Source organism: Schistocerca serialis, chromosome 4, assembly GCF_023864345.2.
Source record: "Schistocerca serialis cubense isolate TAMUIC-IGC-003099 chromosome 4, iqSchSeri2.2, whole genome shotgun sequence".
NCBI classification, from domain to species: domain Eukaryota; kingdom Metazoa; phylum Arthropoda; class Insecta; order Orthoptera; family Acrididae; genus Schistocerca; species Schistocerca serialis.
In genome coordinates, this window is record NC_064641.1 from 882,950,025 (window position 1) to 882,973,478 (window position 23,454).

Below are 23,454 nucleotides of genomic sequence, written 5' to 3' on the forward strand. Positions count from 1 at the left end.
ACCAACGACAACTGAAGAGAAGCGTTCAACGTGACAGAAGTGCCACTCTTCCGCAAATTGCTGCAGATTTCAATGCTGGGCCACCAACAAGTGTCAGCGTGCGAACCATTCAATGAAACATCATCGATATGGGCTTCCGGAGCTGAAGACCCACTTGTACATCCTTTGATGGCTACACGACACAAAGCTTTACGCCTCACCTGGGCCCGTCAACACCGACATTGGACTGTTGATGATTGGAAACATGTTGCCTGGTCGGACGAGTCTCGTTTCAAATTATGTCGAGCGGATGGATGTGTAAGGGTATGGAGACAACCTCATCAATCCATGGACCCAGCATTTGGGCAGGGGACTGTTTAAGTTGGTGGAGACTCTGTAATGGTGTGGGGTATGTGCAGTTGGAGTGACATGGAACACCTGATACGTCTAGATCCTGTCTGATCACCTGCACCCATTCACGTCCATTGTGGATTCCGACGTACTCGGGTAATTCCAGCAGGACAGTGCGACACCCCACACTTCCAGAATTGCTACAGAGTGGCTCCAGGAACACTCTTCTGAGTTTAAACACTTCCAACGGCCACCAAACTCCCCAGAGATGAACATTATTGAGCATATCTGGGATGTCCTGAAACGTGTTGTTCAGAAGAGATCTCCACCCCCTCGTAGTCTTACGGATTTATGGAGAGCTATGCAGTATTCATGGTGTCAGTTCCCTCCAACACTGCTGCAAACATTAATCGAGTCCATGCCACGCTGTGTTGCTGCAATTCTGCGTGCTCGCAGGGGCCCTACACGATATTAGGCAGGTATAGCAGTTTCTTTAGCTCTTCAGTGTAGCTCTCTAATCATAAAAGTAACTGCACAGGTTGGTCTAGGCACATGGGTCAATTAATTGCTGCCAGTGTAACTTATGAACGGAACCAGGTTCACTCGTCCGATAGCCACGAACTTGGGTAAACCCTTTTGTTTAATTCAGACAAGAAGGTAGAGAGGGCAGGGGAAAAGATTCGTGGAAATCGAGGTAAAATCTGCCTATTTGCTTGCATCCATATTTCGCAGGATAACGTGTGTAAAACGCAATGTTGCTTTTCGCACTAGGGTTGCTATATGAAACACGCTAGTTTATGGACAGAAGTTTTTCTCTCCAGGGAACTCATTATATTCGAGTTTCAGCATTATACGAATTATTATTATGATATTATGGTACGAAGGTGCAGCGAATGACATTTATGTTGGATTGTCGGCTTAGCACATTTATGCCTATTAGTCTGCACACTTATAAATTTAAGTACATTGTTACTCTCCCTCTTGTTCACAGCACGGTGTAGACCTTTCTGCTGGATGTAATTTCGGTCCCTTGCGCAACTGCTCGTCAGCTGTCAACAAACGCAATGCAGTCTAATTCAAAAAAAAAAAAGAAAAAGACGGACCATGAAGAAATTATCTGAATGGGTCGGAAATCGGTAGATGTGACGTATATGTACAGGCAAACAAATGATTATAATGTCCGGAAAATGATGATTTATTCAAAAGTACGAGTTTTACAAATTTAGCAAGTCAGTAACGCGTTTGTTCCACCTGTGACCCTGGTACGGGCAACTATTCGGCTTGGTATTGACTGGAAGAGTTGTTAGACGACCTGAGGGATATCGCGCAAGATTCTGTCCAGATTGTGCGTTAGATATTCGAAATCCCGAAGACCCTGACCACAATGCTCCAAAAGTTTTCAACTGAGGCCAAGGTAGGGTTTCAGAAATAGGAAGACAAGCAGTAGAAACTTTCTCAGCGTGTGGTCGCTGAAATATAGGGCAGGATTCCTCGCCATGAAGGACAAAGAAACGGGGCGTAGAATATAGTCAAAGTGATGTAAGGGTGCGGCGGATGACAACCAAAAGGATCCTGCTAAGCAAAGAAAGGGCACCCCATCACTTCTGGATGTCGGATCGTATGGCTGGATACAGTCAGGTTGGTATACCGCCGCTGTACGTGGTGTCTCCAGACACGTCTTTCGCCTGGAGTTTCATTGACTGGAGTGTAACTGTCTTCCGAGATGATTCCTGCTTCGAAATGAGCACCGACGAACAGCGGAAACCCCCCAGATAGCACTGGGAAACCAGCCTGATTATCGTCCGTCATAAGACCCGACAGGCAGGAGGTGTCATATCGTTGAACAGCAGGACTCCTTTGCTTGTCGTCAGCTTCACCCTTGCGGCACCGCCACATGTCGACTATATTCTACGTCCGGTTTCTTTGTCCTTTGGCAAGACATCCTGGGCTTATATTTCAGCATGACGATGCCCGCTTGAACACGGCGAGAGTTTCTATTGCTTATCAAACCCTACCTCGGCCAGCAGGGTCGCCGGATTTCTTCCCAATTGGGGACGTTTGGAGCATTAAGGGCAGTGTCCTCCAACCAACTCTGGATTTTGACGATCTAAAGAATCAGTTGGACAGAATCTGGCACGATATCCCTCAGGAGGACATCCAACAACTCTCAATGCCAAGGCTGATAACTTCTAGCATGAGGTCAGAGGTGGGCCAACTGACTGGCTACCTCCTTTTGTGAAGCCTCTCTCCAGAATAAATCATCAATTTTTAATGAAACTGTACTCATATGTTTGTCTGTACGTGTACATCATATGTACCAATTTAGGTCCCATTCGGATGATTCCTTTGTTGTGCGTCTTTTTCTTTTTGTCCCACAGCGAATGTAGAGGTGAAAGGTTAGGTACTTGTGCAGCGTAGCGTTGTGTTTGTGTTGTGTGTGCATCAGGTATTTTACGCTACTACCTCTACTCGCCTTACTCTCACAAGACGATCAAACTTGTCACTTCTGCCAGTGACATGCATTTGTGTAAAACGGCTACTGCAGTCGCTAGTCTATATGAAACTCTACATTTCCCCGTACTCTGAGCTGACGAAGTCATGGGATAGCGATATGCACGTATACAGATGGTAGCATTGTCTCGTGCACAGGGTATACAAGGGCAGTGAGTTGGCGGAGTTGTCGGGTGATTCATACATCTACATCTCTACATCTACATCCATACTCCGCAAGCCATCTGACGGTGTGTGGCGGAGGGTACCCTGAGTACCTCTAGCGGTTCTCCCTTCTATTCCAGTCTCGTATTGTTTGTGGAAAGAAGGATTGCCGGTATGCTTCTGTGTGGGCTCTAATCTCTCTGATTTTATCCTCATGGTCTCTTCGCGACATATACGTAGGAGGAAGCAATATACTGCTTGACTCTTCGGTGAAGGTATGTTCTCGAAACTTTAACAAAAGCCCGTACCGAGCTACTGAGCGTCTCTCCTGCAGAGTCTTCCACTGGAGTTTATTTATCATCTCCGTAACACTTTCTCGATTGCTAAATGATCCAGTAACGAAGCGCGCTGCTCTCCGTTGGATCTTCTCTATCTCTTCTATCAACCCTATCTGGGACGGATCCCACACTGCCGAGCAGTATTCAAACAGTGGGCGAACAAGCGTACTGTAACCTACTTCCTTTGTTTTCGGATTGCTTTTCCTTAGAATTCTTCCAACGAATCTCAGTCTGGCATCTGCTTTACCGACGATCAACTTTATATGAACATTCCATTTTAAATCACTCCTAATGCGTACTCCCAGATAATTTATGGAATTAACTGCTTCCAGTTGCTGACCTGCTATTTTGTAGCTAAATGATAAGGGATCTATCTTTCTATGTATTCGCAGCACATTACACTTGTCTACATTGAGATTCAATTGCCATTCCCTGCACCATGCGTCAATCCGCTGCAGATCCTCCTGTATTTCAGTACAATTTTCCATTATTACAACCTCTCGATACACCACAGCATCATCTGCAAAAAGCCTCAGTGAACTTCCGATGTCATCCACAAGGTCATTTATGTATATTGTGAATAGCAACGGTCCTATGACACTCCCCTGCGGCACACCTGAAATCACTCTCACTTAGGAAGACTCCTCTCCATTGGGAATGACATGCTGCGTTCTGTTATCTAGGAACTCTTCAATCCAATCACACAATTGGTCTGATAGTCCATATGCTCTTACTTTGTTCATTAAACGACTGTGGGGAACTGTATCGAACGCCTTGCGGAAGTCAAGACACACGGCATCTACATGTGAACCAGTGTCTAAGGCCCTCTGAGTCTCGTGGACGAATAGCGCGAGCTGGGTTTCACACGACCGTCTTATTCGAAACTCATGCTGATTCCTACAGAGTAGATTTCTAGTCTCCAGAAAAGTCATTATACTCGAACATAATACGTGTTCCAAAATTCTACAACTGATCGACGTTAGAGATATAGGTCTATAGTTCTGCACATCTGTTCGACGTCCCTTCTTGAAAACGGGGATGACCTGTGCCCTTTTCCAATCCTTTGGAACGCTGCGCTCTTCTAGAGACCTACGGTACACCGCCGCAAGAAGGGGGGCAAGTTCTTTCGCGTAGTCTGTGTAAAATCGTAAATAGAGGTTTCCGACGTGATTATGGCTGCAGGATGGAAATTAACACTCTTTGAACAAAATGATAATTAAATGGACACCCTAGCTGCAAACAGGCGTGACATACTTCATTGCGGACATGTTAAAATGGGCTCCCCGACCAGGACTCGAACCCAGGATCTCCTGCTTACATGGCAGACGCTCTATCCATCTGAGCCACCGAGGGCACAGACAATTGTTCACCTGCAGGGACTTATCTCTTGGACACTCCCCGTGAGACCCACATTCCCAACATGTCCACACCACTACATTCGTAGTGCGCCTGATAGATGTTTGCCCATCATACTTATTACTCGTGGCAGATTAATCTACCAAGTTCCGTACGAGTTCGGGCATAGTGTGTGCGTTCGCACAAGAAGGTCAATGGCTGGGAAGCCATATTTTAACTATATATCACGGTAGTATCTTTTTGCGAAAGATTAATCTGCCGCGAGTAATGAGTAAGATGGGCAAACATCTATTAGGCGCCCTACGAATGCAGTGGTGTGGACATGTTGGGAATGTGGGTCTCTTGGGGAGCGTGGAAGAATAAGTCCCTGCAGGTGCACTATCCTCTGTGCCCTCAGATAGATAGAGCGTCTGCCATGTAAGAAGGACATCCCGGGATCGAGTCCCGGTCGGGGCACACATTTTCAACATGTCCCTATTGAATTATATCAATGCCTGTTTGCAGCTAGGGTGTCCATTTAATTATCATTTCATTCTAGGAAAGCTGCATGGTCATCAACGGTAGCTGTTCTTTCGGGAACAGATACTACCGTCATATATACTCTTTGAACATGGGATGATAGTTGGGGCTATACGCATGCGGCATTCCATTTCGGAAATACCAAATTTCAAGTATTACGTCTCACCAAGGACGACGCTGTGACTGATGCCCCTCGCTTAACGACAGAGACCAGATGAGTTCGCGGAGAGTTGTCAGTACTAACAAACAAGCAACACTGTGTGAAATCAATGTTTGACGCACGACGAATGTGCGGTGAATTTTGGTGCTATTGGGCTATGGCAGCAGACGACAGATGCGAAGGCCTTTGCTAACAGCACGACATCGCCTGCAGTTCCTCTCCTAGGCTCGTGACCGTATCGTTTGTACTCTAGACGACTCGAAAACCGTACTCTGGTCAGATAAGTGCTGATTTCAGCTGGTAAGACCTCATATTAGGGTTCGAGTGTGGCACACGAAGCGATGGACCCACGTTGCCAGCAGGGCACTGTGTAGGCTGGTGATGGCTGCACAAAGGTATGGGCTTTGTTTACACGGAATGGTCCTCTGGACCAACTAATCCGATCATTGACTGGGAATTGTTATGTTTGCCTACTTGGAGACCATTTGCAGCCATTCATGGACTTTATGTTCCCAGGAAACGATGGAATTTTTATGGACTACAATGCGCCGATCACCTGGCCACAGTTGTTCGCGATTGCTTTAAAGAACGTCCCGGACACCCAGATAACCTGACATTAGTCCCATCGAACATTTATAGGATATCGAGTAGCCAGTTAGTGCACAAAATCGTGCACCGGCAACACTTTCGCAATTGTGGACAGCTGCAGAGGGAGCATGGGTCAATATCTCTGTAGGGGACTTCCGGCGACTTGTTGAATCCATGCTGCGTCGAGTTGCTGCACTACGCCGGGTAGGAGGAGGCCTGGCACGATATCAGGAGGTATCCTAGATAAAAAGGATGTTGTCGTCTGCAAAAGATAAGCTAATTGTTGAAAGGTCTCTGTTGGATTCCTTTCATGTTAATTTCTTAAATATGTTGTCATTTACAGCATACATTACACTTCTAAACTTACTGTAGTGTTTCTATCTGGGAGGAGACTGAGCAGTGGAACGTGTTACTTTTACACATAAATAAGAACGATCTGCCGCACTACTACACTTTAAATCACAGTTTATATGTAATTCATGTCACATAGTCTCATATGGAACCTACATCCGCTTTCTTTTATATACTGTATATAATAAGATACTGTCATCCCCCTTCCCTTCTGTGTGAAAAGATGAACGAGCAAATGTATTTCTAGTTGCATGCTTGATGGTAGCAGACAAGCCTGTCTGCTAGAGAACAGTAGGACCAACGTCCGAATAGGTAGCTACGCTCTCTAAAAGTAAAGAGGTTTCTATTCTTGATCTGGTCCTTCTGTCCCTTGTCATGTTGGTATAGGAAGCTGTCTCTCTGGTCACTTCCGATTATATCTGTGAGGCACCCTCGGTAGGGCCCCACACCAGTCTGTCCGCGAAGAGCGTCTGAAGTGGTAAGATCTCCGGCTAAGCGCGTCTCTGCTAAGTCCGTAGGACAATGGATTTCTTAAGTTCAGTCTAACTGAAAATTTAATCACCTTTGTTTATATCTAAAATATCTTATGTTATTTTAAATTGCAATGCAGTGTAATTCGAGTGTGAAGTTCAGAATATCTTCCAGTAGTTGCTTTGTCACAACTTTGTCAGCAAAGTGGAACCACATGTTGATGATCCGTAACACTAACTAAGATCATCAATCTTCAATGTGAATGTGCGTGGGATTATAACCTCTCGTCTTGACAATATGTTTCAATACAGCAACTTTTCTTTATGTTCAACCCACGTGGGGTGTACTTTGTGAGACCAGTACCACGTGCTTATATAATTGTTTGACCCATCAGGATAATAGTATGACGATGGTAACCAGTTCGAGGTTTTTATTTTGTAAATTGCATTTCAGTGTAATTTATTTTAATTATCAAAATTATTGTGGAGTTACACTCTTTGTGTAAATCAAGTTGACCACGTGAAGCATGTGGTGTAATCATCAAAGTAACCCTCAGCTATTCTTTTCGTGAAGATTTCACAGACAATTAGTATGAATTTAGTATACCAGTGTGTGGTAATTTCATGACGGACAGGATTGCGCTACGACCGTAACTTCTTTGGGTGAAAATTGAATCGGTTGGTTGTGGTTAATTTCTTCTTGTATATGTTTCAACGTTCTTCGTGTGTTATTTTATGAATGCAGTGTTGTATGCAGTCTACCAATCTTGGCTCCATATTTGATGTGTTCCGTAAGATTACAAACTCACATTTACACAACCCTAAATAAGGCACCAGTTTAGTTATGAATCAAGTTTAATATGCTGAAATTTTAACGGAACAGTGATCAATATTAAAACAAATGTCCAAATATAAACTGATTTATTTCTTTTTATTTAAATTCTCTTTATATATATATATATATATATATATATATATATATATATATATATATATATATATATATATATATATATATATATATATATATATATATATATATATATATATATATATATATATATATATATATATATATATATATATATATATATATATCTTATGACAACCGGTGATATGTATATATATATATATATATATATATCTTATGACAACCGGTGATATATATATATATATATATATATATTGAAACGTCCCCTTTTGAACAATTATACATGACTGTGCTTAAACTGACACACAATATTTTGTTAGCGCAACGCAATCTGACTTTCAAAATTCCCTACAAAAGAATGGCCCTGACTAACATTAAACTATACCTTTCACAAATCACTTACCTCACAAAAATCTTCGCTGCTCAAGCTACTGCAATACAGCGAGCGCCACTACTGCCAGCTAAATAAAAGATTCAAACTATGGAAGGCACTAACTACTGATAGGGATAGTTAGCAAATCAAAGATATTAATAGAGAACAAACAATGTATTACCTTGATATCATCATATATAAATATAGCAGTTCATGACAAATTTCAAAACTCCGCCATCTCTCTCCCCACATTCACCACTGCTGGCGGCTCACCTCCAACTGCGCAACGCTATGCGCTGTTCACAGCCAGCTGCCTAACACTACAATGGCGAGTATTACAACAATGCAAAGCAGCCACAGACTGCACACAGCACAGCCAGTTATTTTCATACAGAGGTGGCGTTCCCAATAAAAAAACCTAAACAGTCTACTTACATAGCCCCCATGCTCCCCACAAAAAATTTTACAAATTGGATTGGGCAGTGGCCAATACAGATTTGAAAAAAATTTTCATAATTACAATAACAAAGAAATCCAATGCACACACTTATTGATACTATGTTGGTCAAAAGCTCAAATTTTCTCACAGTCTATAAAGACAGTCCAGATTGTTCATCACAGTAAAAATGCAGAGTTTTTCTCAAAGTCTGAGCAGTAAAAGAAAATGCACACAGAAGTAGTGGATTTCCATGCAGTCTTGAAGAAGTAGTGTTGTCCTTCCAACGGAAAGACAGTGCTGACTCTTGACATGCATACAGGTAATGGGCCACAACAGAGCAAACCCACAGCAGAGTCAGTCGAAATTTTGAAGAGTATTGGTAGGTAGGTCATCACAGAGCAGACCCACTGTAGTCCTGGTAGAGATTACGGTATTGGTGGGCCACCAGAGGTGCAGACCCACTGCAGTCCTTGTAGAAATAATGGTATTGATGGATCATCAAAGATGTAGACCCACTGTAGTCCTTGTAGAGATAGCCAGCAGCCATCTGTTGTGACTGTGCAGGTGCACAATCACCATTGAAGAGTCTTGCGGATAATATAGCAAGTCCATAAACCACCACTTGTGCACTCACAAAGTTTTCGGAACTGTCCTTAGAACCAACAATGCTGTTATCCAGTCCCTTGCTGAATTATTAACACACGTGCAAACACTAACAGTCCCTACTTCTCACATATTGTCCATATACTATGACCAACGGAAATGTGTGCAGTGAAATGAATGCTTACAAGTTAATAATATGATGAACTGGTGACAATTACAATTTTATAACATAAGAATACAATTACAAAGGTACAAAATACATCATTAAAGAACATAACAATACAGATAACATTTGTAGTACAGGCCTTACAACAGAATCAAACTAACATATACATCAGTGGAATTATGACATGAGTACATACATAAAAGATCACAATAACTTTTGAAACATCAACTTCACACATGAGCATTAAACAGAACAGAATTAATAATGTCTAACATCTTTACAAAGTAAATAACACATTATTAATGCCAATTGTATTTGAGGATAACAGTATTCCTCATCATAGTGAATGTAACTTAGTATTAGAAGAGAAAAAAGTTCTATGAAACAGTACACAGAGACAGGAAGAAAACAAATACACAAGGGTACACAAACATATAGTGGGATAACACCAATAGGAAAGGACAGGGTTCGTTTTCACTGTAACATGTGGTACTGCAGTCCAACCCAAAACTTTATATATCTTTCCTCTTATTTCATCCTTTGTTTCCACCAAAAAAATTCTATCTAAGCATGCTTTCTGTATTTATATGTTCACAGATTTCTTACCTCAACATTTATTTCCAAGAAAATCCTACCTAAACCTGTTTTCTGTACTTCTTTTCGTATAAATTCTCAATGCATTTCTTCCAATTCATCACAACTCATTCTCTTAGAGGCTACCCCCTCTTAAGCTAACTTAAATCTACTGAGCTCAGATGCTAAACTAAGGGACGAGGCAATGCAGCAGCACAAAATAAGTAACACAAACAGCAATGACCAAAAAAATGGAAAATCGCAAAGCAAGCTACAGTAAATCTAAATTACCAAGCAATTCAACATTACAACTAATATGAGGCAATGTGCAGCAAAAAAAAAAAAAAAATCTGGCTTAGCAGAGTAACACAAATTAAAGTTCAGTAGCACTATGCCTGGCAAACAGCAGCTTATATCGAAACATGACATAGCTCAAGCAGAAAAAATAGTACACTAAAGATAACAATGCAGATAAGGGAAATGTATAAACACATCTTAATGTCTAAGTAATTAAAGTGGTGCACCACAACAACTTATTGTAAAAGAAATATTACCATGTACTTGAAAAGAATATTATGTATGCAGTTACTGTTACTAGTCCCTTCTTATCGTTCTTTCCTTTCCAAGTGCCCCGTTTTTGAAGAATGTGGATCACAAAATTATTATTTAATAGATCTGTTGACAGAAAGTGTTCACATTAGCAAATGCATTTAATTTTATTTTATGAAACCAATGCTGCAACACAGCTGGAAACCAGATATTAAACAAAATGAGCAATCTCTTAGCTACAAAGACAATAGATGTAAAATGTTTCTAATCATTTCATTAGGCATTTTAGTAAATATCATAAATTACGAGCTCCACAGTATGCTTTCAACAAGGAAATGTCAATAGCGAGGACAATGGCCTCCCCTTTCTTTTATTCTACCTGTGCCACTGAAAGGCTAATGGCTTTTTTTCGGGCGGCTGTCGCCCAGGTGGGTGCCCGCGACGCATTACGTGCAGGTGGTCACTTAACTTTCTTACGGAAATATTTACGACAGCAGTTTCCGCTACAGTGACAGTCTCACATAAAGATATTTCGCAGGTCAAGAATTAGCGTTGCAAATCTGTAGAAAGAAAATCCTATAAATATAAGTGTCCAAATAAAATATTCGTCAGCACTGTGATACAGTCACGCATTTACGCACATTTCATAACTCTTAAAGTACGATTCTTGGTTTCCAACATACTTCTTATTCCTCATATACGGTAGCATCATCTTATTGATCATAAACATATCTCAACAGCATAGTACACATCGTCGTCGTAATAATATCATAATACCTCAGTCAAATCTCAAAAACGTCGTAGCTTTCTGTAATAATTTCAAAACCAAAAATAAATTCTCTGCTCATTTCAATAGTGTCATCTACCTCAAACGTACTTTAAAATCATGCTCCCTTACCAAATACATCATTCAAAGCTCTCATAGTATCACAATGATTCCAAAAAATATGAACAGTTTACAAAGTACAGACAAAATACAGTTTCATAAGTGTGAAGTTACCCAACTGTGTATTGCGTAAACATGTGTCACTGATGTAGTAAAAAAATGTTTATCTCTCAGTTAAATGATCAGATAGCTGTGTAATTTGTGTGTTAGAGAACTATGGTACCGATGTGTAAAGTTGTATAAGCAAATACCATATTAGCTAGGGTTCCTTGTGGTTGCCATACACATGGTACACAAAGTAAGCGTGTACCCCCCTGAGGATTAATGTAATTATACCCTCAGGCGTTACAGATTACAGCAATGAAATGAAATGTATCACGGAAAACTTTCTTTGTAATTCAAAAATCTTTAAAAATAAATGTTTTAAGTACAAAATTAATCACTCAAATACGTGTACTGTAGCGCTAAATGTGCGTCTTGTTGCAACATAATCTGTGTGGAAGTGTCGTAGTTATCGTCCTCCGAAAGCTAAGTTCTGCAGAAGTCAATGTACTTACCTCATAATACACAAAAGTGAAATGCTTTGCGTATAAATGTCTTAGTTATTACGCTTATTGCCGTGATGAGGAAAGTACTGTGCTGTAACGTATTGTTGTGCTACGGAAAAGGCAGTCTCATTGTAGCTATACCACAAAAGTTACTACTAAAACCTGTTTTACTTTCCAGAATAAAACAGAAAACTGTGCAGATATAAAACAGAAACACTGCAAAAGCAACATTGTAAATTGTCACTCATTAGTAGCGTCGTGATAAAATCGTGTAGCTGTCACATAAACTAACCACTGTGCCATCTGGTATCTCACTGAAAGTACTTTAAATCCAGAATATATTTTCAAGTAAACCAAAATGTTGCATTAAAATCTCATTAGCAGTACTGGTAAATGTTCTAAGTATGTAAGCCTTATAGTCGTTCCATAATCGTGCAACTAACAAGCAAGAATGTACACACACAATAACACTGTGACGTCTGTTCACTATAACAATGCATTCGTCATTTCTGTTTCAAGAAGTTCTCTTGGTTCTTGACTGGATATTTAACTTCAAACATTGTTGCATGTTAACAGATTCTAAGTCTGACAAGCATACTAGTAATGTAAAGTGAAAAGTTTTATGGCAATGACAAAGTTAAAAAGCAGATTATCTTTCAATAAACGGTTTTACATGTGAAATGTGGTGTAAACCTTTACTCTTCCTAGTACGCAGAGTTTCAACTTCAACGCAATTATCATGTGGTATACGTTGGATTCTGTAAGGTCCATTGTAAACTAGAAAGAATTTGTGACTCAAGTGTTTCTTCTTATGTGACAATGAATGAGCTTTAATGAGAACTTTCTGACCAATATATAATTTCTTTGCATTTGCTTTACCGTGTAGTTCTCTCCTTTTGTCTGCTGCAGATTTTATATTTTTAAGAGCCAAATCAATTATGTCTTTGTGTCGAAGTTTACGTGTATTCGGGAAAGGTACAAGCTCTCTGATTCTGTTCGGTGGTTCTTCATTCTTCAGTACAAGAGTAGGTGGTAAAGCAGTGGAATCATGAGGCATTTCATTCAGCACATTTTGAAATAATTGTAGATATCTGTCCCAATGCTGATGCTTTCTGTGACAATAAAGTCTGCAAAGCTTATTGATTTCTTTCATAATCCGTTCAGACGGGTTGCAATGTGGTGAGTACAATGAAATAAAAACAGGTTTGATTTTATGATTCCGAAGCATGCGTGACCAAACAGCAGATCTAAATTGCGGTCCGTTATCTGAAATGACTTTAGCAACGTGGCCAACTTCACGTAAGAAATTTTTAACAAAGGCGTTGGATACAGATCGTCCAGTGGCTTTACGTAACGGAGTGAAAGAAACAAATTTTGAAGTAAGTTCAACAGCGACTAGAACGTACGAAAATCCATTGGATGTTCTGACAAGCGGTCCCAAGAGATCAACAGCAGCAAATTCTTTTAATTTAGAAGGAATGATAGGAAACAACGGAGCACGATGTGAGACAGTAGATGGTTTCGCCTTTTGACAAAGTTTACAAATAGACAAGACTCTTTGAATTCGCTTTTCCATATTGTTAAAATAACAAGTCGTTCGAAGAATATGATAACATTTTCGTGGGCCAAAATGTGCGTAGCTGAAATGAATGTACCAAATGAGCTTATTAACAAAATCGTCTGGAATGCAAAGTACCCATAGCTTGCAATCAACAGTGCAGCGTTTGAACAGTATGTTGTTTCTAACCAGATAATAATGCCGAATCTGAGTGTGTGTCTTTTCATGCCATTTGCTCTTGATGTCTTTCCAAATCGGATCTTTATCTTGTTCATGAGCAATGTCCTTTAAAGATGTGGTGATGAAGTTTTCAAAGGCGACTTTCTGAATGTAAAGAATACTGAAATTTTTCTCGAGGTTGCCTTCTGTGGTACTTTTCTCAAGCCCAGCCGGTGCGCGTGACAGTGCGTCCGCAACAATGTTCTCCTTACCGGGAATGTAGACTATTGTGAAGCGGAATTCTTGCAGAAACAATGCCCAACGTTTTAACCTGTCATGATTTAATTTTGAAGACATAAGAAATTGTAATGCACGATGATCACTGTATACTTTTACGTGCTTACCAGAAAGAAAGAAACGGAATTTGTTAAATGCCCAAATGATAGCTAAAGCTTCTAATTCAGTAACGGAATAATTTTTTTCAGATTTTGTTAGCACTCGGCTAGCAAAAGCAATGGTTTTCTGAATGGTAGTGTCATTTTCTATGGCTTCTTGAAATAAATGGGCACCAAGACCGACTTTAGAAGAAACCGTGCTAAGGCAGAAGTCTTGTGACAGATCTGGATGAGCTAAGATTGGCGCGTGAAGTAACGCTTCTTTCAAAGAATTGAATTCCAATTGTGCTTTTTCGTCCCAGTTCCAAATAGTATTTTTTCCAGTGAGAGAACAAAGTTTTGGTGTAACAAGAATTTGCATATTCAGAAAACGACGGTAAAAATTTACGAGACCTAGAAAACTGCGGACTTGTCTTTTTGTGGATGGAACTGGAATGGCTCTGATTGCTTCTAACTTTTCAGGATCCGGCTGAATGCATTCAGAAGAAATAATATGTCCCAAAAACTTCACCTTTGTCCTACCGAATTCAGACTTTTCCAAGTTAACTGTAATTCCAGATTCTGCAAAAATACGTAACAAACTGTTGAGGATGCGATTATGTAGTTCCCATGAAGCTTCTGCTATTAGAATATCGTCCACATATAAGGTGATGTGACGTTTTAAGAACTCAGGTAATATGGAATTTAGCCCGCGAATGAATGCTGCTGAAGAAATGTTCAAACCAAAGGGAAGTTTCCGAAACTGATAACAAACGCCGAAACAAAGGAAAGCTGTGTATTTTCTACATTCTGGATGAAGTTCGATCTGATAAAAGCTGGATCTGAGATCAATGGAAGACAACACTTTTACACCATTAAAATTTTGAAGAAGTTCTTCCAACGTTTGCGGCCTGTCTGTTTCAGGAATAATGATCGTATTGATTTGTCTCGAATCTAAGACAAGCCTGATCGATCCATTTTTCTTCTCAACAACATGTAATGGATTGTTGTATGAGCTTACTGCAGGCTCAATAATGCCCTCGTCAAGCATAGATTGTATTTCTGTTCTAACACGGTCCCTATAATGTGCTGGAATTACATATGGTCTAACACAAAATTTAGTATGCTCACGAACACGAAATTGGTATTGAAATCCCTTGATTGTTCCTGTTTTATGAGTAAAAACTGTGGAATGTTCTTGTAAAATCTCAAAAAGGTCCTGCCTACAGTGTCATTACAATTCTCAATTGTTTGAATTTTATTCTGAATTAACTCATTAATTTCAAATATGCCGTCGATATCATCTCTGTCAGTTCTTGCAGAGTGATTGTTAGTGTCTAGTTCCGTAGAAAATTCCGAACTGTTGTCCAACAGAAGGTAAAGCCGATTGATTTCTTCGTCATGGTTTGAGAGCCAATCTTCAAATTTCAAAGCTATTGACTTACCTTCCTTCTCTAAACTTATTTCAGCATCGTGAAAGTTTAAGATTGCTTTGAATTCATTCAAAAAGCCTACTCCCAATATAATTTCCGTCGACAATAATGGAACAATAAGAAAGTTTGTAGAGAAGCTGTGGCTTTGACAAAAGAATTCTAAGTTGGTTTGTTGGCGTACATCTACACTTTTTCCAAAGATTGCACCTTGTAATTTAATCTTACGTAACGGAAGTATGGGGCAAACGTTCGATTTGTTGCATTTGCTAAAGGCTGTTTCACTAATTACTGAGATGGGACTGCCAGAGTCAAGTACTGCCGTAAGTTTTACGTCATTTACAGTAATGTGAATCACAGGATATGCAATTTTGTTAAGTTTTACGTCGTGTTCCTGGAGTAAGATGTCCCTAATGTCTTCCATTTTTACGTAATTACTAGCTACGGCAGCTGCGTCATCAGTTTCATAAGTACGTTTTGTTGCTGCCAGCGGTGTGAGTCATTGCCTATTGTCTCTTTGTTGGCGCGCGTCGTTATTGGGATTTGGAGACCTAACTTCTACGAATTCACCGTGACGAGAGGGCCCTGCTCTGTTTGAATCCCGCCAGTTCTGATGCAATTCAGGTCTGTCGTTACGATCATATCGTCTGTCGTCATGTCGGTAGATTCCAAGTTTCTTTCTTGTCGGTCACGTGGTGGAGAATTTCTCCCTGAATCGTAACTGCGCGCTGGTCCGTTGCGTCTAAAGTTATTCTGTCTTCCTTGATAGTATTTATTTTGGTTCCCATATTGTCTGTTTCTCTTATTGTCTCTGTGATAGTCATTACCACGGAGAGGTGATCTTTCCCTGTAGTTATTACTACTCTGCCAACGGTTGTCATACGGGTGGTGTCTGTTTTGGTCACGATTCGTGTTGTGAGAATAGCCTTGTCGTGTCAAGTTATTACTTCTTTCATCGCGGAATTGCGACGGATGTGACCTGTAATTGTTGTGTTCCTGGTTTCGCGTTCCGCGATTGTCAGTGTCAATTTCTAATTCCTGTAAGAGTTCCTGAAATGCTTCAATGTCGTCTTTGCAACGTCCTGCCAAAATAATATGTCGTAAATGTTCAGGCAGTTTGATTAAGCAAATGCGGATGAGTTCTGAGGGGCTGTATGGGTTTGAAAGATACTGATTCTTATGTAACATGTCTTCAAAATATTTCATAAGACTGGAAAATTCAGATTGTTCGAAACGTTTCATCATTATGATGCTATGTTTTACTCGGTCTTGTGTGGCTTGAGACCAATATGCTGAGAGGAAGGCATGGTAAAACTCTCCTTCACTGTGGCAATCGTGAATTACCGATCGCATTCTTAGAGCTGGTTCATTCTCCAAGTAACCACACATAAATTCTAATCTGTGTTCTAACGACCAGTTGGGAGGAGAATAATGCGAGAATTGATGGAGCCATGCTTGTGGATGAATGTCGTAGCCAGAATTCTTAAATGTTTTGAATTTACGTGTAGTAATGAACAGCTTATAGTCAAAATCATCATGTCGGCGAGTCGCATATCGGTCATTGTTAGGTCGTGTTGGCCGTTCCATCTCAAAATTCGGTGCACATTGCCAATTTCTTTCATAACTTCCGAAATGCTCTGTGTTATTATTTTGTGGCTGTTCCGTATTTCTATGTCCCTCTTCCCGTATTGGGGCGCGAGTGTCCTCTGAAATACGTAATTCTTGTATTACCTGTGTCAGCTGATTTTGTACTTCCCGGATTTCTCTTTTGTACTGTGTATTGATTTGATTTTGATTCTGTTTGAATTTTCTAATTTGTTCATACTCTTCTGTGTCAGTGAAGGCTACAGGTCTTGTGTCATTCAGATCATCATCTACCTTTGTAGATAAGTTAGTGACCTGATCCGAAAGTTCGGCTACTTTCTCCGATAGTGAACACATTTCCTCAGTATGTTTTTCTGAACCAAGTTTCAGAGTGTCCATTTGTGTTGAAATCGAATCTACTGTGTCCTTTAAGTTTTCCTGAGTTATTGCAAGTTGCGTAACCGAATCGGTAGATGCAACTGAGTCAATTTTAGCCCACAAGGTCTCATGATTTTCATGAACAATGGCTTGCAGTTCTTTTATGGCTGCTTCGTGATTCTGTAATGCATTTTCATGCCTCGAAAAAATAGGTTGAAAATGCTCACAAATTTGTGTTTTTACGTCATTACAGAGTTTTTGACATTTCGATTCAATGTTATGTAACTCAGTAGTTAAATCTTCACGTGTTTGTTCAAGTGTGGTGTCTAACTTTTGAAGATTTTGTTCCATTGTGTCTAACTGTTGCTGTGTTTGTCTCTGGTGTTGTACCATTGTGTCTAACTTTTTAAGATTTTGTCCCATTTGTCTCTGATTTTGTCCCATTTGTTGCATTAATTGCAATAATAATGTATTAGTGTCTGGAATCTGTTTCTCCATGCTTTTCGGCAGTGCATTTGCACCGGCAACATTCACATTTTGACAAGCATAAAATGTGTCTTGACTTATTTGAGAAAACGGTGATGACCCAAAACCTGAATCTACAGTATTTGCGAAATTGTGTCCTGTCATTTCGGATTCCTGAGGCGAGCTGTTGCCGACCGATCGATCGATAATGCTTCCCTGTTCACTACCTGTTTCAATGTCTACACCATTGTTTGCAGCCCGCTCCATTTCCCTATGCACAATTACCAAATTACTACTTTGAACATCAGTTAATTCATTACTCAGTGGCGCTAACACACTGCTTTCATTTTCACTGTCATTTCTCAGTTTACTTTGGAGCCTAGTATTACGTTTTTCACACGCCATTATTGTCACAGTATTTCACACGACAACACAGAAAAACACAATTTGAAGATCAAAAATAAGAGAACACATTAACATAGCACTGAAAATAATATCTAGTTAATTGCAGCTGCGAAATACTTGGTGCAAATCTACATGCATGCCACAACTGTTTTACTGTACAACAATGAAAGATTGCAACTACAAAGGAGATTTTCTCTACAATTACGCGCTAGCAATAAACAATAGCTACACTAATTACACAAACTACAGGAAAAAATCAGAAGATTCCAGTGAGGTATCCTGGCAGGGTCGCCATATGAAACGTCCCCTTTTGAACAATTATACATGACTGTGCTTAAACTGACACACAATATTTTGTTAGCGCAACGCAATCTGACTTTCAAAATTCCCTACAAAAGAATGGCCCTGACTAACATTAAACTATACCTTTCACAAATCACTTACCTCACAAAAATCTTCACTGCTCAAGCTACTGCAATACAGCGAGCGCCACTACTGCCAGCTAAATAAAAGATTCAAACTATGGAAGGCACTAACTACTGATAGGGATAGTTAGCAAATCAAAGATATTAATAGAGAACAAACAATGTATTACCTTGATATCATCATATATAAATATAGCAGTTCATGACAAATTTCAAAACTCCGCCATCTCTCTCCTCACATCCACCACTGCTGGCGGCTCACTTCCAACTGCGCAACGCTATGCGCTGTTCACAGCCAGCTGCCTAACACTACAATGCCGAGTATTACAACAATGCAAAGCAGCCACAGACTGCACACATCACAGCCAGTGATTTTCATACAGAGGTGGCGTTACCAATAAAAAAACCTAAACAGCCTACTTACAATATATATCTATATATCACCGGTTGTTGTAAGATGGCTATTAAAAGATTATAATTAATGTTAATCTGGTTGACAGTTTGGTAAACTAGACTGGATACCTGGTGAAACAGTTGCTCAGTAAGGCAAGGATAACTTCCCCAGATACCTCACAGCTTTTAACCCACTTTTATGGTCTTGAATATCAGCACCGCTTTCAGAACAACTTAATGCATCAACATTACATTTTTGCTGGAGCGTGATAAATGAAATGAAATCATCGTATGGCATTTATTGGCCGGGATATCCCCTTCGGGGTTCGGCCGCCGTATTGCAAGTGTTTTTAGTTGACACCACTTATAAAATTTTGTTTCGCAGATGCCACAGTTGGAATAAAACTCCCAAATCAAGAACTGAAGAGAGGTACGGAAATGTGATATACAAGATACCAGTTACTTCTTCCTCTGTAGAGCTAATGTTGGAGTTACGAGAACGTGAAACCTGAAGTATAGGGATAAAAAGGTAATGAAATTCTGGAGATGGGTGGCCGTAAACGCAATACAGTGAACACTCAAGTGACAAAAATAGCGCGAAAAATATGTCTGGACAAAACCAACTGGGGATACGCTACTCCCCACAGACCAGTCAGATTTACGAATGGAATCTACCACTGAAACGTAATGTGTACAAATTGACAAGGGAGGGATATAATTGTTACAGCCGAATGGTAAATATGTCGGAGGATAGAAAAAGGAAGAGAAGATGATGGAAACAGTTATCAGCACAGCTTTACGTTACAGCCGTAATTTAAATGTAACCAGAAGAAAAATAATGCTTTGAACATAAAACTTATGGGCAAACTTGACATTAAAACGTATCTCTCGCCGTTCTCCGACTTTTTTTTTTTTTTTTTTGCGATATATATAATGTCCATCAACTTCTTCTATTGACCGATGTAGGTCCTTTCACACACTTTGCTACCGAGCGAGGTGGCGCAGTAGTTACCACAGCAATGGAGGTGGACGGTTCAAACCTCCGTCCGTCCATTCTGATTTACGTTTTCCATGACTTTCTTAAATCGCTTCACGCAAATGCCGGGATGCCTCCTTTGAAAGGCACGGTCGACTTCCTTCCCTATACTTCCCTAATCCGGTGGGACCGACGAGATCGCTGTTTGGTCCCCTTCCCCAAATCAACCAACCAATCAGCACTTTGTTAGAATGCAAAAGAGAAGAAAACAGCTTTAGTCGAAGTGTAGGATGTTGTCTACATTTGTAATAAAGATTTAGATTTGAAAAAAAGTTGGTGCTGTGATAACTTCATTGTCATTTCAACATTCCCCTAAAGCTCCTTATGGTGTGTGAATGAAAATATGATTCATATATAGTAAAATGGTTTATACACAGTACAACTCTTTCTTGAATTGAAAAGGTACCGCGTGAAAGTCTGTTGATACCATGTATGAATTATGAATCACGAAAACGATTTGACACTTGTGTGTTGTACTAGACGCGAAGATGCAATAGGTATCACGTATATCAAGCTACTCTCGTTCCTATTTACGGCAGTCTGAACGGTTTTCTGCAGTTGCCTTTAGTCTCATTCTTATGTAGTATATTTACACGTAATTCACAGATGATCTTAGATTACCGGTTAATAAATTATTAATGGAATAAGTGAGTGCTTTTAGTGTGCAAGGGATTTTACGAATCTGAAACGAATATGAAGAAAATCCATATATGTTTCGGAGAATTCTGTACAGCATTATTTAATAAATTTATAGATTCTCCATAGTTTCTTTAGTACTATATTAAACCTGTTTGTGAACATATGGCAACAAACGAATGCACAGAAGTGTAAAATGTTAGGCTGACATCAAAACTCTTAACTTATTAACACGACTATCCTGAAAAGGATGAAGAATGTTGTATTTTGTGGTAAAATGCTGCGTAAAAAATGACATACATAAAAAAACCAACTGAAAGCAGTGCTTGTGTGTCACATTTCTGAAAAGCTTCTTTTTTTTTACACTAAAACTGTACCTTGCGTTACAGTAACGACAGTTTTGTTTCCATCTGTAACGTAACATATTACACGTTAAAGTTGTGTGTCCTGTATTTTATACTACAGTCTAGACAATGATCTTACAAATCAATGTGCATGTATCTAATCCTCCACTTCACTTAACATATTTCTCAATAAATTAATACGTAGAGAGTCTCTTACATCACAGAAGTTTAGATTCTCAGTTTCGTTTCAGTTTCTTTGATTTAAATAGTTTGGAGATGAGAAACCTAGCAATGCTGTAGAGAGCTATACAGAAGGTCACTACAACGGCCAGAACGAAGGCAATGACATCTAGCAGCAAGTACTGGTACCAGGTAAGATCTTTAGCTGCACTGCGCAGATGTGGTGCTCCGTTGTGGCGAAGTACGTACTCAATCCACCATATGGCCTTAGGAAGGGTCTCTTCCTTATGTTCGCGATAAACTGCTGTCAGCTGCTTCATGTTCTCGCTTATCCTGTAGACAGAAAGAATGGTGATGATGGTTTATTTCCAATGTAGGTTATTTGTAATTGTAATCACTAAGTATTTAGTTGAATTTACAGCCTTCACATTTGTGTAGCTTATCACGTAATCGAAATTTAGCGGATTACTTTAGTACTCATCTGAATAACTTCACACTTTTCTTTATTCATGGTCAACTGCCACTTTTCGCACCACACAGATATCTTATCTAAATAATTTTGTAATTCGTTTTGGTCATCTAATGACTTTACAAGACGGTGAATGACTGCATCATCAGCAAACAATCTAAGAGAGCTACTCAGATTGTCTCCTATGTCGTTAATATAGACCAGGAACAATAGTGGGCCTATTACACTTCCTTGGGAAACGCCGGAAAATACTTCTGTTTTACTCTATGACTTTCCGTCTGTTCTGACAGGAAATGACGAATCCAGTCGCACACCTGAGGCGATATTCCATAGGCAAGCAGTTTAGTTAGAAGACGCCTGTGAGGAACGGTGTCGAAAACCTTCCGGAAATCTAAAAATATGGAATCAGTTTGACATCCCCTGTCGATAGCACTCATTACTTCATGGGTATAAAGAGCTAGTTGTGTTTCACAAGAACGATGTTTTCTGAATCCGTGCTGACTATGTGTCAATAAATCGTTTTCTTCGAGGTAATGCATAATGTTGGAACACAGTATATGTTCCCAAACCCTACTGCAAATCGACGTTAGTGATGTGGGCCTGTAATTCAGCGGATTACTCCTATTTCCCTTTTTTGGTGTGACTTGAGCATTCTCCAGTCTTTAGGTACGGAGCTTTGTGTGAGCGAGCTGTTGTATATAATTGCTAAATATGGAGCTATTGTATCGGCATACTCTGAAAGGAACCTGACTGGTATACAAATTGGACCGAAGGCCTTGACTTTATTAAGTGATTTAAGCAGCTTTGCTACACCGAGGATATCTGCTTCTATGTTTCTCATCTTGGCAGTTCTTGATTGGACTTCAGGAATATTTACTGCGTCTTCTTTCGTGAAGGTGTTTCGGAAAACAGTGTTTAATAACTCTGCTTTAGTGGCACTGTCTGTGACTTCACCGTTATTATCGCACAGTGAATGTATTGATTGCGTCTTGCCACTGGTGTGCTTTACGTATGACCAGAACCTCTTTGGGTTTTCTACCAGATTCCGAGACAGAGTTTCCTCGTGGAAATTATTATAATCATCTCGCATAGAAGTACGTGCTATATTTCGAACTTACGCAAAACTTTGCCAGTCTTGACAATTTTGCGTTCTTTTAAATTTGGTGTTGTGTCTAGACAAGACAGCCTAGACACAATGAGAGGAAGCCGAAAGGCACGCGCTTAAACTCACGCAGGTTGGCGTGAGGTCTGAAACAGGATACGTAATGAATGCTATAAAGAAAAGTACGTAGCTTCTGAAATACTTAACTTCATTCCGCATTTGTAGAACATCGCTCTTGATGATACATTAATAGAATCTCAATATCAGTTGAATACGGCGCCTTGCTAGGTCGTAGCAAATGACGTAGCTGAAGGCTATGCTAACTATCGTCTCGGCAAATGAGAGCGTATTTGTCAGTGAACCGTTCCTTGCAAAGTCGGCTGTACAACTGGGGCGAGTGCTAGTACGTCTCTCTAGACCTGCCGTGTGGTGGCGCTCGGTCTGCAATCACTGACAGTGGCGACACGCGGGTCCGCCGTATACTAACGGACTGCGGCCGATTTAAAGGCTACCACCTAGCAAGTGTGGTGTCTGTCGGTGACACCACATTTGGCATTCTTTTTTCGTTGATTCTGCAACAGCGATCTGACCCGTTTTGTAGTACCATGGGGGATCAGTGCTATTACCTATTAATTTATGTGGTATATATCTCTCAATTGCCGCCGATCTCTTCGACATCAT

At 40.1% G+C, this 23,454-nt stretch overlaps 1 protein-coding gene across 2 annotated transcripts in view; it reads right to left on the bottom strand.

The window, feature by feature from the left end:
- Positions 1-20,868: 20,868 nt before the first annotated feature.
- The window catches only part of LOC126475028 (UDP-glucosyltransferase 2-like), a 44,012-nt gene continuing 41,426 nt past the window's right edge, over positions 20,869-23,454 (bottom strand). The window contains exon 4 of one of the 2 annotated variants that reach the window (XM_050102569.1): positions 20,869-21,535. In XM_050102569.1, coding sequence (XP_049958526.1) covers positions 21,259-21,535 — 277 coding nt within the window. In that variant the 3' untranslated portion in view covers positions 20,869-21,258. The remainder of the gene's footprint in view (positions 21,536-23,454) is intronic. The other variant, XM_050102568.1, reaches the window with a different exon arrangement.